The 14,276-nt window shown below is 38.6% G+C and overlaps 1 protein-coding gene across 5 annotated transcripts in view; it reads right to left on the reverse strand.

The window, feature by feature from the left end:
* BANK1 (B cell scaffold protein with ankyrin repeats 1) overlaps nt 1-14,276 on the reverse strand; it is a 319,683-nt gene that overhangs the window by 34,118 nt on the left and 271,289 nt on the right. For 3 of the 5 annotated variants that reach the window (XM_061419554.1, XM_061419552.1, XM_061419556.1), the window contains one exon: nt 9,783-10,085. The exons of 1 other annotated variant lie outside the window; for it this stretch is intronic. In XM_061419554.1, the coding sequence (XP_061275538.1) occupies nt 9,783-10,085 (303 nt within the window). The remainder of the gene's footprint in view (nt 1-9,782; nt 10,086-14,276) is intronic. One more of the 5 variants, XM_061419553.1, reaches the window with a different exon arrangement.

Genomic DNA, 14,276 nt, shown 5'->3' on the forward strand with positions numbered 1-14,276 from the left:
GCTAGGTCCTAAGGATGCAAAGGTAAACAAGACGCGGTCAGTTTTCATTCTGTCCTCCATTTTTGGTGTCTTATTTTAAGCAAGAGTCAAACGTGTCATTAGTGCCTACTGATGAGAGGACAGAGATGAGAAACAGGCAGGAAGGGCAGGGGCCATAATGCAACCTCCACAGCCCTACTCTGCCTGCCTTGTTCCCCAATCTGTACCCTGAGCATGCTAATGACAAAAAGGCAGAGTGAGGTAAAGTCAAGCAATGTAAACAGCTCCTGTCTAGCCAGCAAAGGCAGGGAACAGAACGTTCTAACCCTGTAAGTAGTCATGCTCACTAATCAAATCGAAGCTCAGGGAAGAGATGCAGCCTCTTTGCAAATGGATCAAGATAGACTGAGCACTCCAGTCAGCTTAAAAGCACCATTTCATTCTGTTAGCAATAGTCGTGGGTTGCCAATTTCAACAAATTTATCGAACACAGGTCACCACATTTGAATAGGTTGTGAGGGGTGGCATGGTCACAAACAGAAATAGTCACATCAGCCACGTGATATGAAGGCCTTTCATCTGAAAGCAGTTTACTGACTGGCAGACATAGAGCCAGGAGTTGTGGGATTCTGGGGGGAGAGGAGGATGGTGAGGATCTACAAATGGTCAGCCAGCACATGTGAAGTCAGGTGGTTACAGCATACTTGGGAGACTGGTGGTGATGGGAAGTTGGAGAGTACATATCTGCATAAAGGAAAATAGTACAGAAATTCTAATTCAGTGGAAATATCAATGAATGCTTTGGTTTCTTAAGGAGAAAACATTAATTTTCTTTCCAGTTTGTAATGGAAACTTTTAAGTCTGATCGATGTGTTCCCACGAAAATCTTCTCCCAAACCAGGAAATCTCACTATAAATTACCTTTTCTACTTCTAAGGAACTTAATTTTTATTTAAGTAGAATACAAACTGCTTTGATTTGCATATTTATCCTTTTTGATGCAAATAAGAATATTTCTGTTCTTGAAATGTTTCTTATTAAGGAAGTTGGGACATTCAGAGAATGACAGCAGTTGGTTTATGGAATTCTGTGTCATTAGAGCTTGAGTCCATTATAATGAGTGTTTAGCGAAGTCTCACTCCACTACTGGGCAGGCAGGTCTGTCTTCCTTTTGAACCAGGCAGACAACATTTATTGAATACCTACTGCTTACAGAGCACTGAACTAGGGGCTAATTTCTTCACATAGGATTTCATGTGGACTCACTGTTTGACTTTACTTTTTGAACATCTGTATTCAATAAAAAAGGATATTAGTGTAGACATTAGTGATGTCCCTAGTAATTTTTCTTTTGTTTCAAAGGGAAGTGGTTTGGGGACTTCTCTCATGGTCCAGCGGTTAGGGACATTGATTCTATCCCTGGTTGAGGAACTAAGATCCCACAAGTTGCAAAAGAAAAAAATGAAAAGCAAAGAGAAGTGGTTTGGGTTGTTAGGAAGTCACTGCTATCCTCTAGAAGCTGTGATGAGTTTACCTTTCAGTTCTCTGGCTTCTTTTTTGTTTGTTTGTTTGTTTGTTTTTACTTTCTATCAGGAAATATTGCTGTCCTAATAAGTAACTGGGGCTTCCCTGGTAGCTCAGATGGTAAAGCGTCTGCCTACAAAGCGAGAGACCTGGATTCGATCCCTGGGTCGAGAAGATCCCCTGGAGAAGGAAATGGCAATCCACTCCAGTATTCATGCCTGGAAAATCCCATGGGCCAAGGAGCCTAGTGGGCTACAGTCCATGGGGTCTCAAAGAGTCGGACACACCTGAGCGACTTCACTACACTAATAAGTAACCAATAAGACTGGGTCACTCTCACTCTGAATAAACATTAAATACTAGTTCTGCCAATAAGATTCAAACCACAAAAATGTAGATTGAAAATTTCAAAACGACAGGGTTATTTGAGATTTTCTTGTTTCTTATGGTGGATTTGTATTGCTATAAACTTCCCTCTTAGAACTGCATTTGCTGCGTCCCATAGATTTTGGAAAGTTGTGTATTTATTTTCATTGCATTTTATTTTCTGACTTCCTCTTTGATTTCTTCATTAACCCGTTGTTTTTTTAGTAGCATGTTGCTTAGTCTCCATATGTTTGTGTTTTTCCCATTTCTCCCCTGTAATTGACTTCTATTTTCATACCATTGTGGTTGGAAAAAATGCTTGATATAATTTCTATCCTCTTAAATTTGTTGAGACACATTTTGTGGCCTGGCATATATGATAGTAACATCTATGTCTTAGCCATGACAATCAAAAATGTCTCTAAATATTGCCAAATGTCTCCAAATGTCTCCTGGAAGTCAAATCACCACCAGTTAAGAACTACTACTCTAGGTCAATCAGGCTTCTTATTAAAATACAAATTTAGCAGAGATTCTAGTGTAAAGAGACACAGATTTGATCCCTGGGTTGGGAAGATGCCCTGGGGGAGGGCATGGCAACCCACTCCAGTATTCTTGCCTGGAGAATTCCATGGACAGAGGAGCCTGTCAGGCTATAGTCCATAGGGGCGCAAAGAGTCGGACATGACTAAAGTGATTCATCAGGCACACAGAGTATTGTACTTTAAGGGGTAAAGACCAGAATTCCCAGTGTAAGCACAACTTGAACTGTTCCTTTGCAGAGCTGCACCAGTACCCTAATCCATATCTTACAAACAGATGATACATATGTCCTTCTATCTTGAGAACACCTGTGATATACTAAGTCCTGAAGATAATGCTTTGGACAAAGTCACTGGGCTAGAGAATAGAATGCAAGGCACTTGATCTAAGGCTTACTTTAATAGATGTGCCCATATGTCTTCACTAATGAGGATAGATAGTAATGCTAAAGCTGAAGCTCCTGATTTGTATCAAAGTATCAAAGCTCCTGATACTTTGGCCACCTGATTCAAAGAACCAACTCACTGGAAAAGACTCTCATGCCAGGAAAAATTGAGGGCAGGAGGAGAGGAGGGTGGCAGGGGATGAGATGGTTGGATGGCATCATGGACTCAATGGACAGGAGTTTGAGCAAGCTCCGAGTTGGTGAAGGATAGGAAAGCCTGGTGTGCTGCAGTCCATGGGGTTCAAACAGCAGGACATAACTTAGTGACTGAATAACAACAATGAGATAGAAGCCATTCCATTCTGTCACATTTACAATGATATAGATTAATTTTCCTAAGTGATTCTACAAGGCTTTTTTTTCCTTCTTCTTCTTCTCTGCTTGCATTTCAATTGCATTGGACGTGATCAATTTCAAGTACAAGTGAATTGCAAGTGGAAAATTTCTGAGCAACTGAGTTGTACTTGACATTTTAGGGTCCCAGTAGCTAAGTAGCTCTCAAAAAGGTCATATACAACTTTGTTGCACTGTAAAATGCCAAGGGTAACTCAGTAGCAATTGAGAATTGAAAGGGAAATTATATTCTACCCCAAATCAGCAACATAGACTCTGAAGAATGATCTTGGTTTTATTAATTGTGTGAGGGGAAAATGGGAAATTTTTCATTGACGTTGAAAAATTTTCCACAATAGGCAGCTATCTCTATGCATGATTTATGGATATAGTTTTATTATCAATCTATCTATACTATGAAAAGTTCTCACTTTGTTTCCTTGATTAGCCTTAAATCAAGAATTCTTTCACTCAGGATTGTAAATCCTTGTCAATTCCTCTCTATTCTTTAAGCTTGATGAATCTGATCCTTTTCAATGTTATAGGGAGCAAAAGATGGAGAGAATATGGTATTTAGAAGCAGGCAGACTTCAAAAACTTTTCATTAAGAAAAATGAGTTATTCTTTTTTGGTTGTTAACATAAAATTAGGTTTAGTATAATAAGAATAGAATTTTAAAAACCCAGGAACATATCTCTTGATAAAACAAACCATGGATTCAATTTTGTATTAATAAGCTACATTTCTGTGGACAGGGGACAGTGGTGATGGTAGAAATAGATGTTCTGTCTGATATGTCATGCTGCATGAAAGAAATTAGAATGCTTAGCTGTAAGTGAATATTCTAGAAGTTTGTCCAATTACGTATGGGCTCCCCTCTTCAAACTAGGAGTACTTAGAATACTTAGTTTAAAATGGGAAATTTAGAAATTAGTAAATTGACATATTCTTCTGATCATCCTCTGTAGTGCTAGTGAGGTCTGTTCTACCCACATTGATGTGGTTCTTGTCCCTTTTGTCATTTATTTGTACTTGCTTGTGTGCTCCGTCACTTAAGTTGTGTCCGACTCTTTGTGACCCAGGTCTGTCAGGCTCCTCTGTCCATGGGACTCTCCAGGCAAAATTACTAGAGTAGGTTTCCAAGCCCTCCTCCAGGGGATCTTCCTGATCCACAGATCGAGCCCATGTCTCTTGCATCTCTGCATTGGCAGGTGGCTTCTTTACCACTTGAGACAGCTGGGAAGTCCAAACAATCCTTAAGGTACATAGTGTTTCTGTTCCCAACTTACAATGAGGAATTTGAATCTCAAGTATATGAAGTTTTTTGCTTAGGTAGTATCAGCTGAATCTGAATCCTACCTTCAAAGCAGTATTGGGAAAACCCAACTTTCCTCCTGGGCTTTTCTTTTCTGTGTGTCTCCTCCATCTCACACCACTCTCACCCTTCATTTCAGACACTTCGGGTCACCAAATGTGTGGGCTTTTCCCCCCACCAAGTCCTACAACACTGTATGAATATACCACAATTTCCATCATTCTAATTCAATTCTGAGAGTATCTATCTGGACATTGTGTCAGATCAACGGATTAAGAGCTCAGTCCCATAAACCTGCTTCCATTCTACTGCAGGTGCCAGTCCCAAGGTTTCCTACAACTTCTGTCTGATTTGATTACAGATTGGAGGTTCTTACAACCTCCCTCGGGTTCTATTAAAATGCCGGAGTAGCTCACAGAACTCAAGGAAACACTTATTTCCCAGTTTATTGAAGAATATGATAAAGGATAAAGATGAACAGCCAGATAAAGAGATATATAGGGCAAAGTCTGGGAGTCTCTGGCACAAAAGAATCTGTCCCCATAGCATCTGGGGGCACGCCTCCCTTTCTATGTGTTTGTCAACCTGGAAGCTCCTGAAAACCCATAATATAAGCACTTTATGGAGGCTTCCCCACACAGTCATGATTGATCTTTAATCCACTTTCAGTCCTTCTCCCTTCTCTAGAGAGTAAAAATTTCAAGCTTCTAATCACTTGGATGGGGCTTCCCCAGTGGCTTGGTGGTAAAGAATCTGCCTGCAATGCAGGAGATGCAGGGGATGTGAGTTCAATTCCTTGGCAAAGAGTCAGACATGACTAGGCAACTAAACACACACACACACACACACACACATTCTATTATCCCACAAAAGCCAACATGATTTTCCTGTATCTCTCTGGTTTATTTGCCTAGTCACTTTGCTATTACTTTCTTGAGTTTTTGAAACAGTAAGTTGGGCATCTGCATTCTTCTTCCATCCCCCACTCCACACCCTTCTCTTTTGGCTACGTTAACATACCCCGGATGTGCCAACATTCTGCTATTGCTTCTGTGCTCTGGCAAGAACTAGAGCAAACTAATATTCTTCAAATTGAATGGATGGCTTTCTGGGAAATGGTGGATATTCTATTTAATAGAGTTGCCTGAGCTAGGAAAGAAAAAAGGAAGCCATGATGAAAGACATTTATCCCATGAAATGCAAAGAACATCAAAAAAGAACTGGCTGATGAGGTAATGTTTTCCTAATGTGAGAACAATATGATCAACAATCAATAGCATAAAAGGAAGAGGCCAGCAAGGATATCCCAGTAAAAGAGAAAAGGAAGAAATAATGGAAAGAGACTTTGATGACCTCATTTATAGTTCAGTTTTTGCTATTGGTTTGAAATATAGGGAAAATAATCATGCTGCTGCTAAGTCACGTCAGTCGTGTCCGACTCTGTGCGACCCCATAGACAGCGGCCCACCAGGCTCCCGTCCCTGGGATTCTCCAGGCAAGAATACTGGAGTGGGTTGCCATTTCCTTCTCCAGTGCAGGAAAGTGAAAAGTGAAAGTGAAGTTGCTCAGTTGTGTCCGACTCTTAGCGACCCCATGGACTGAAGCCTACCAGGCTCCTCCATCCATGGGATTTCCCAGGCAAGAGTACTGGAGTGGGGTGCCATTACTTAAGCACAAAACAAAAACAAAATAAATCACCTAACAGTGATCCCTGTCTGCATATAACACAAATGCTGTGAGAACAAATTTGATTGTGTAATTGAATGAAAGATTTCCTGTAAATATTGACAGGAGTTGGACTTGGGATGAGTAGGTGAGATAAATAGCCTTTAAATTTCTTAGAAACTCAAGATTTCTAAGATTCTTTAAAGTTCCTGTGTGTCTGTATAAAAGACAAATTTTACCATGGTTATGTAGGGGATTTGAATTATTAATACACAGAAAGAATTTATCATGTGGTTCTTAATAAAACTTTATGTAATTAATAAACCTATGAAGGAGAAGGAGAACCATCCCTATGCTCTTACAGAACATGGAGCTTGGTTGGCAGTCTAAAGCAGGCATTGCTTCTAATTCATTCTTCAGTGAAATAAGGCAATCATCTATGATGAACAGTTTGTTCTTGGAGAAAGTGAATAGAAGGACCATGGCACACAAGGCACAGTGGGCGAAAGGAGTTTCAGGCACTGGACTGAACACGGCGAGAACAAGGTAAATAGTGCATTCCGAGTGGTGAAACTTCCCAGTCTTCTTCCCAGACTCTGATCTCAGAGTGCTGGCAACTGGGTATATAAATTAGGTTACAATTAGTTGGAATTTATTCTAGATATATTGAAAAATGGAAGAATAGATCTATCAAAACTAACACTTTGGGATAATTCAATGAAAAGGCTGGTTACCCACTGCCCTACAGTGCAGTCCCCAAGTGAGCAGGGCAAGTTTCCATTTAGGTTTTGGTGCTTCATTCTTCAACATGAAAGCATAGTGAAGAAGAGCCACCTATCTGATGGGGGTATCAAGAGTTCCAGACCAAACAGACAAGCAACGAGGAAAGATAATACAGATGATATGAGAACTAAAGAGAAATAAATATCACAGAAATTTATAAATTAGAATCAAAGCAAAATGAGACAAAAGCCATGACAAAGAAATTAAACTCCATTGCCCCCGCTACCAGTAAACAAAGAGAAATGAATGATACAGAAAAAATAGAACACAAGAATGAATTCATGGAAAACAAGAATATGACAGTTGACAGAAGGGTGAGAAGATAAAGAGCAAAAAGTAGAGAAACCCTATGGTCTTTGTGGTCCTGAGAATTCCCTAAAGATTGAGATGCCGAAGATGATGTACCTGTTGAAAAATTTCTAGAATATAACCAAATTCTTTCATTAAATTATATGTCTATCTTCTCTCTTTAAAAAAATATTTATTGGGATTTAACAACTTTGTCAAAGAGCTGGTACAGTTGTCCCTCGGGTTCTGCAGGGAATTAGTTCCATGACCTCCTTTCTCCATACCAAAATCTGCAGATGCTCAAGTCTCTTTTGGGCTTCCCTAGTGGCTCAGATAGTAAAGAGTCTTCCTACAATGCAGAAGACTGGGGTTCGATCCCTGGCTTGGGAAGGTCCCCTGGAGAAGGGAATGGCTACCCTCTCTAGTATCCTTGCTTGGAGAATTCCAGGGACAGAGGAGCCTGTTGCAACAGTCCATGGGGTTGCAAAGAGTTGGACATGACTGAGAGACCAACACTTTCACTTTTTAAGTCTTTTTTATAAAGTGGTACAGTATTTGTCTATAACCTATGTACATTCTCTTGTCTACTGCAAATCAACTCTAGATTACTTATAATACCTAATACAATGTAAATGCTATATAATTAGCTGAACATACAATCTAAATGCTATGTAAGCAGTTGCCCTGGAGGCAAACTCAAGTTTTGCTTTGTGGTACTTTCTGGAATTTTCTCTTACTGAATATTTTTGAGGTGCAGTTGGTTGAATCCTTAGATGTGGAATCTGCTGATATGAAGGCCTGTATGTAATATCCTAGAGCCACTATGTTAGACAATGTGAAAAATTCTAATTACAACTTATCCCTTGCCTTAATAATCTAATAATTGTTCCAGCTGACATTTTATTTTAGGTGAAATCTTTATTAATTTGTTATTGGTTTCTATTTTTTTAATAGTGTCTTGAACATTATCAGCATATCACTGTTAAGTAGGTGTAAAACTATAGTGGACAAACTTGCTCAATTTTCTTATACAAATCTCTCAATACATACTGTTTACACAATAGAATGGCTTTTTTTGCACATACTGATCACAGATGAATAACTGTGTTCTTTTTGAGTGAATCTGTGGTATATATTTAAATGTTCTGCTTGTGTACTTCGTTTAGATTATTTGAATGTATAATAGATTGCCTCTCATCTTTAGTTGTCACCCAAACATTTTGATTAATCCCAAATATTTTATTCAAAAATCTCTAATAAAAGGTCAAATTGTACTATATATTTATTTGGATAGCTGTTGCTTAGAACACCTCAAAGATGGAAACAATGATTTACTTCACATTTTCAGTCCCTAGGATGGTATCTCGGAGAAGGCAATGGCAACCCACTCCAGTACTCTTGCCTGGAAAATCCCAAGGATGGAGGAGCCTGGTAGGCTGCAGTCCATGGGGTCGCAAAGAGTTGGACACGACTGAGCGACTTCACTTTCACTTTTCACTTTCACGCATTGGAGAAGGCAATGGCAATCCACTCCAGTACTCTTGCCTGGAAAATCCCATGGGTGGAGGAGTCTGGTAGGCTACAGTCCATGGGGTCGCAAAGAGTCCGACACGACTGAGCCACTTCACTTTCACTTTTCACTTTCGTGCATTGGAGAAGGAAATGGCAACCCACTCCAGTGTTCTTGCCTGGAGAATCCCAGGGATGGCGGGCCCTGGTGGGCTGCCATCTCTGGGGTCACACAGAGTCAGACATGATTGAAGCAACTTAGCAGCAGCAGCAGCAGTAGCAGCAGCAGCAGGGTGGTATCTAACCCCAAATGTAGGGTTAAGTGCGTGTGTCTGTGATACACTGATGAATAAAAGTCATGTCTTAGACACCGGTGACTCATGGAATGCACCAAAGCAGAGTACACAAGAATGTTAGAAATAATAGCAAAGTCAACACATCCTACTGGGGTTATAGATACAAGAAAGCTCTAAGGATTTTTTTATGTTTTTTATATTTATATTTAACTGAGAATGACAAAGAATTGAAATCTAAAATGAAGCAAAAATTCTATCATGGATGAAGTGAATCTTAATCATTGGGGGTGAAGTACAATTATCAAAGAAACTGGCGTTGCATATCTAAGATTCTAGTATTCAAAACTGTTTAGATTGTTTAAGTTATTGTGAATGGAAGACGGGCAAAAATTAAGGTACCTATGTTTTTCTTGTGTTGCATGTTATTCATGGGAATTGAGCTTGCTCTTATAGAATTATGGAAGAAGCACCAAAGAGTATTTCTTTGCACATACTATGGTTTCATAGTCAAAACTATCCTTCTTAGTGAACAGTTACAAACCAGAACCCCACACATTGTCCTTATTTTCTTTATCCATTGTGTGTTTAAATTAAAAAATGGGCCAACACAACTTAACTATGACTCTAAAACATACTTTTAATCTTTGAGGCTTTAGATCCTACCAAAAGACAGGACATCCTCCAAACACACACACACACACACACAAACAGTAACATCAATAACAAAACAAATTACCTTGCTCTATGTAAGGTGTAGTTTCCTCTTTTGGAGGGATATTTGTGGGTCGTGGTGTGGGGGCAGGAGGTCTGTTCATAATGAATGAACGACTTCCAATTTTTTTCTTTATACTCCTATTGGCCAGTATTGTGTCATATTCACTGTCATCAATCTCAGCAAAAGTGTATGGGTCTTCCTCCTCTTCCTGATCCTTTTCATCTTCTTTCTTTTCTTCTTCGGAATCACTTCCTGTTTCATATCTTGCACTGAAATCACACCAACTTTGACTTCTCTCCATTTGGCCTTCCAACAATTTCCCTGCTTATAAAATATTTGAATGGTAATTATTTATATTTTATACAATATCATTGGTGTCCATTTGTCAGTTGCTTGAATTTCCACCCCCCCAAATAATTTGCATATTACTCTATAAATTCCAAAAAGAGAAAAGTGAATCATGTAATTTACTAACATATTCTCCTTCAGTCTGTAATTGTTAACTTCTTAGAATAAGTTCGTTAAAGACATGGCATTCTTTGAAAACATACAAATAGGCATATAACTACCTTCCACATAGATTATGAATAATTTAACATCAGGAAATCAAATCATAAAACTAAGCCTCAAGTATCAAATACTTTGAAAGCTTGTGTTTTTCAAGCCTAGTGTTCTCAATTTTTTTTTTTAATTTGAAGTCATTTTACCTTTTATAGGGATTGAATCAAGTATTTTGTCTAAAATTGATTTCTCTGAAAATGACAGAGGAGAATAGCCCAAAGTACCATTGTTTAGCTTCTTATACTAAGTCTCAATCCGGCTCTCTTGATTTCTATAGCCCAACATGAACTTCATTCCTTGATAAAGGATATTGAAAGTAGGGTTCATGAAATAAAAGATGGCATAGAAAATCAATGGCTTGAAGATTAATTTTCCAAGAATTAATCTTTTATGGTTAATAAATAGTCTTTATTCAGTAATCTTTTATGGTTTTCATATTCAGCAAAATATTTACATATTTTTATAAGATCATATTAAAATATTCTAGCAGCAGTTAATTTGGAAGACAAAGATACTATATACTGTGGTCAATTAATAAGTTGAAGAGAATCTCGCTGGCTCTCTCTGCCAGACGATGAGAAAAATCTTTTAAATGTGTCCTTTTGACAAGTGTTAAAGTATTAACAAACACAATAAAAATGGAAATTATTTCAGTTATTGACTGAAAAATTGTTAATTCTCTGTGTTGTTCTGAGATTCATGCTCATGAACTAAGGAAGAATTAGTCTCCTTTCTGTTTAGTAAGAATCTGATCAAAAACTTTTAGCTTACTTAATGGATATTTTAGTGGGAAAACTTAGGAGGTAGGGAGAAAGACAAACAGTTAAAAGCAGAATAAAAAGGTATTATTATAAGAAGATTCGGCAACTGTTTTAGGTAGACTCATGAGGAGAGACCAAAGGAGAGCCCAAGACCACCTCCCTGCCGAGTCTTAGCTTATTTCAGTTAGTTTAACCCAAGAAGTATGGATGCCAACATGCCTGGCATTAACTTTAAAATGTCCAAGACTTTCCTTTTCCCTTGTGAATAATATGGTTTTGAGATTCTGACTTCATGGCTTCTGTTTCACTGACAGCATCCTAGGTGAAACCAGATTAAGTGTGTGGGAAACACGTGTAGTGTTTCATTTTTAGCGGAATGTGTCAACTATCTTACTTTTATGAACTGGTTTCCGGAGCTGTTAACTCTCTTTGTTTCTCCTCCTACCTCCTTTCTCAACTCTTTCTAAAGTTGGGCTTGCACTAGAAAGAAAACATTTCACTTTTCATTTCCCAGTGTATTAGATTATACTTTTCATGTTGGAGTTGGATCTGAGTTTTCTCAACTCAGATTGCACACTAGTAAATAATGATTAAAATATATCACTCCTATAATCCAATTTTTGAAATAATTGGGAAAGAATGTAAAACAAAGATAAGAATCCTAAAAGCCCAGGAAACCTGTCCATGGAAGAATTTGACACATTCTAATTACAAGCTCTAGGGTCTTGGATCTAAATCAAAGTGATCACTCAGTTGTGTCCAACTCTTTGCGACCCTATGGACTATACAGTGCATGGAAATCTCCAGGATAGAAAACTGGAGCGGGTAGATATTTCCTTCTTTGGGGGATCTTCCTAACCCACGGATTGAAACCAGGTTTTCCACATTGCGGTTAGATTCTTTACCAGCTGAGCCAGCAGGGAAGCCCAAGAATACTGGAGTGGATAGACTATCCCTCCTCTAGCAGATCTTCCCGACCCAGGAATCAAACCAGGGTCTCCTGCATTGCAGGTGGATTCTTTACCAGCTGAGCTACCAGGGAAGCCCAAATCAAAGGGGGATCATAATGACGGTTGCCTTGAAAGTTTGTTGTGAAGATCCAAAGAGACAGGATGTCAGTTATAAACTGAAAAGTGTTCTATGAGACTGTTTTCTCCAATGAATATGCTCATGAATCCATCATAAGAAATTTGATGCTTAGAGCATTCATGAGGTGGCATCTCTTTATCAGTGACTTGAAGGCAGGAAAAAACTTGTACAGAACAATTCCTGAAGCTATCACTAGCTAAAGTCTCCAGCGAAAAATAAGTGGGAGCTTCTAGTCTTACTTTCAAAGACCTCAATCAAAAAATTTTAAGAAAAAATACTGGCATTTTACTTTTAATTCACTTCCAGTATTAGCCCCATGAAAAAATATGATATTAAAATTGTGCTCAGTCACTCTGTTGTGTCCGACTCTGCAAACCCATGGACTGTATGTAGCCTGCCAGGCTCCTCTCTCCATGGGATTTCCCAGGCATGAATACTAGAAAGGGTACCCATTTCCTACTGTAATTAAAAGTAACACTGCATTGAAAATGTAATAATATGGTTTTTAAATAACAGGAGTGAGTTTTTGTATGATGTTGCTTTTTATATTTAGTACTCTTCAGAAGATATATAGGCCAACATTATACTTGTGGTCCTAGATATCTGGTGAAAATTCCTCTCTATGGAATAATTTTTAACCTCCTAACCAACATACCATATATGGAAATTCACATTAGAAAAAACAGGATTTAAAATTTTATTTAAACTATTTAGCTCCCTTTAAAAAGTAGCTAAAAATTAACTCCTTTAATAGCTTTAACCTGATATAAGACATCCTTGTTTTCTTAATAACTGATTTTAATAACTACATAAAACTATTCACATCTATAAAAGTGGGAAAAATACACCAAAACTTTGTTGTCAGGGCTATATTCAGTGGGCTTGCAAAGAGTCAGACATGACTGAGTGACTGAGCATGCACAAAAGCAAGCAGATACTAATTTACATCTCTCCCCCAACTCCCAATATTGATATACCTACATCCTTGATCTATCTCAGCAGTCTATAAGAGCTCAGCACATAGTAGGTAATCAATACGTGTTTGTTGAATGAATGAATGAATCGAGAAAGTACCCACTAGGTTTCCCGCACTTTTCATTAAGAAGTACTTTCCATCTCTTATAAAGTGCATAATCTTAGTAAGGGTTTATGTTGATTAACTTGAACCTTTATAGGGATAATGCCTTCAAGAACACAAATGCTGAATTTCATGGTTTCAAAATTCACTTTTTAAAAATAGTCTTTAAAGACTTTACAGCCTTCTAGGACTTGACAACTCAAGTACAGTGACAAATGGGGCTTTAATAATAGATGCTTCTTTCATCCTTATTAAATTTTCTCTGTAAGAATATTTTATGAATTTGGAAAATAAACATGAAAGAATGATCAGTAAAGTGGGTGGTAATTAGTGACTGTAGGAGTGAGCAGAAAAGTCTGCCAGGCTGTGGAACATTCCAGGAAGATAAGCCTACCGTGGAAGCTCCCGGGGATGCTTCCTGCCCCTCATCCCCACTCCCACTCCCACCTCTGCTGCTACACAGCTTCGTTCCTGCATCTGGGAACAATGCTATCACAGTCATTTAACTGTTCTTCCACTTTATCGAGACAGAGTGCTTTTAGACTTTGGTCTCAATGCACAGTGTGATAAACCCTTTACCACTTGCTTCCCCTGCAGCTCCTGACTGAGGGACTGTGCCCAAGCTCATTTTCAAATCTGTAACACATTAGCCTTTCTCTTTTGCCAGAAAACTAAGAGTATTTTTAAAACCCAAAGTTGTCATTTACTTTTCCACATGGTGCTTGAGGTTCGTTTTATGTGAAGAGTGACAGACTCCTTCCAAATTTTCTTTCTTTACTTACAGAAAGCTTTGTAATGAGACTTCTTTCCTGGAAGGAGAAAGCAAGAAAAAGAGAGAGGGAGAGAGAAGAGGAGTAAGGGGTAAGGAAAGGTAGAGAGAGAAGGACTAAAGGAGGAAAGAAGGAAGGGAGGGAGGGAGGAAGGGAGTTAGTGCCAGGTACCTCTTAGCTGATTTCTCAGGTTTTAGATCCGGAGAAGGCAATGGCACCCCACTCCAGTACTCTTGCCTGGAAAATCCCATGGACG

This window comes from Bos javanicus, chromosome 6 (assembly GCF_032452875.1).
Source record: "Bos javanicus breed banteng chromosome 6, ARS-OSU_banteng_1.0, whole genome shotgun sequence".
Taxonomy (NCBI): domain Eukaryota; kingdom Metazoa; phylum Chordata; class Mammalia; order Artiodactyla; family Bovidae; genus Bos; species Bos javanicus.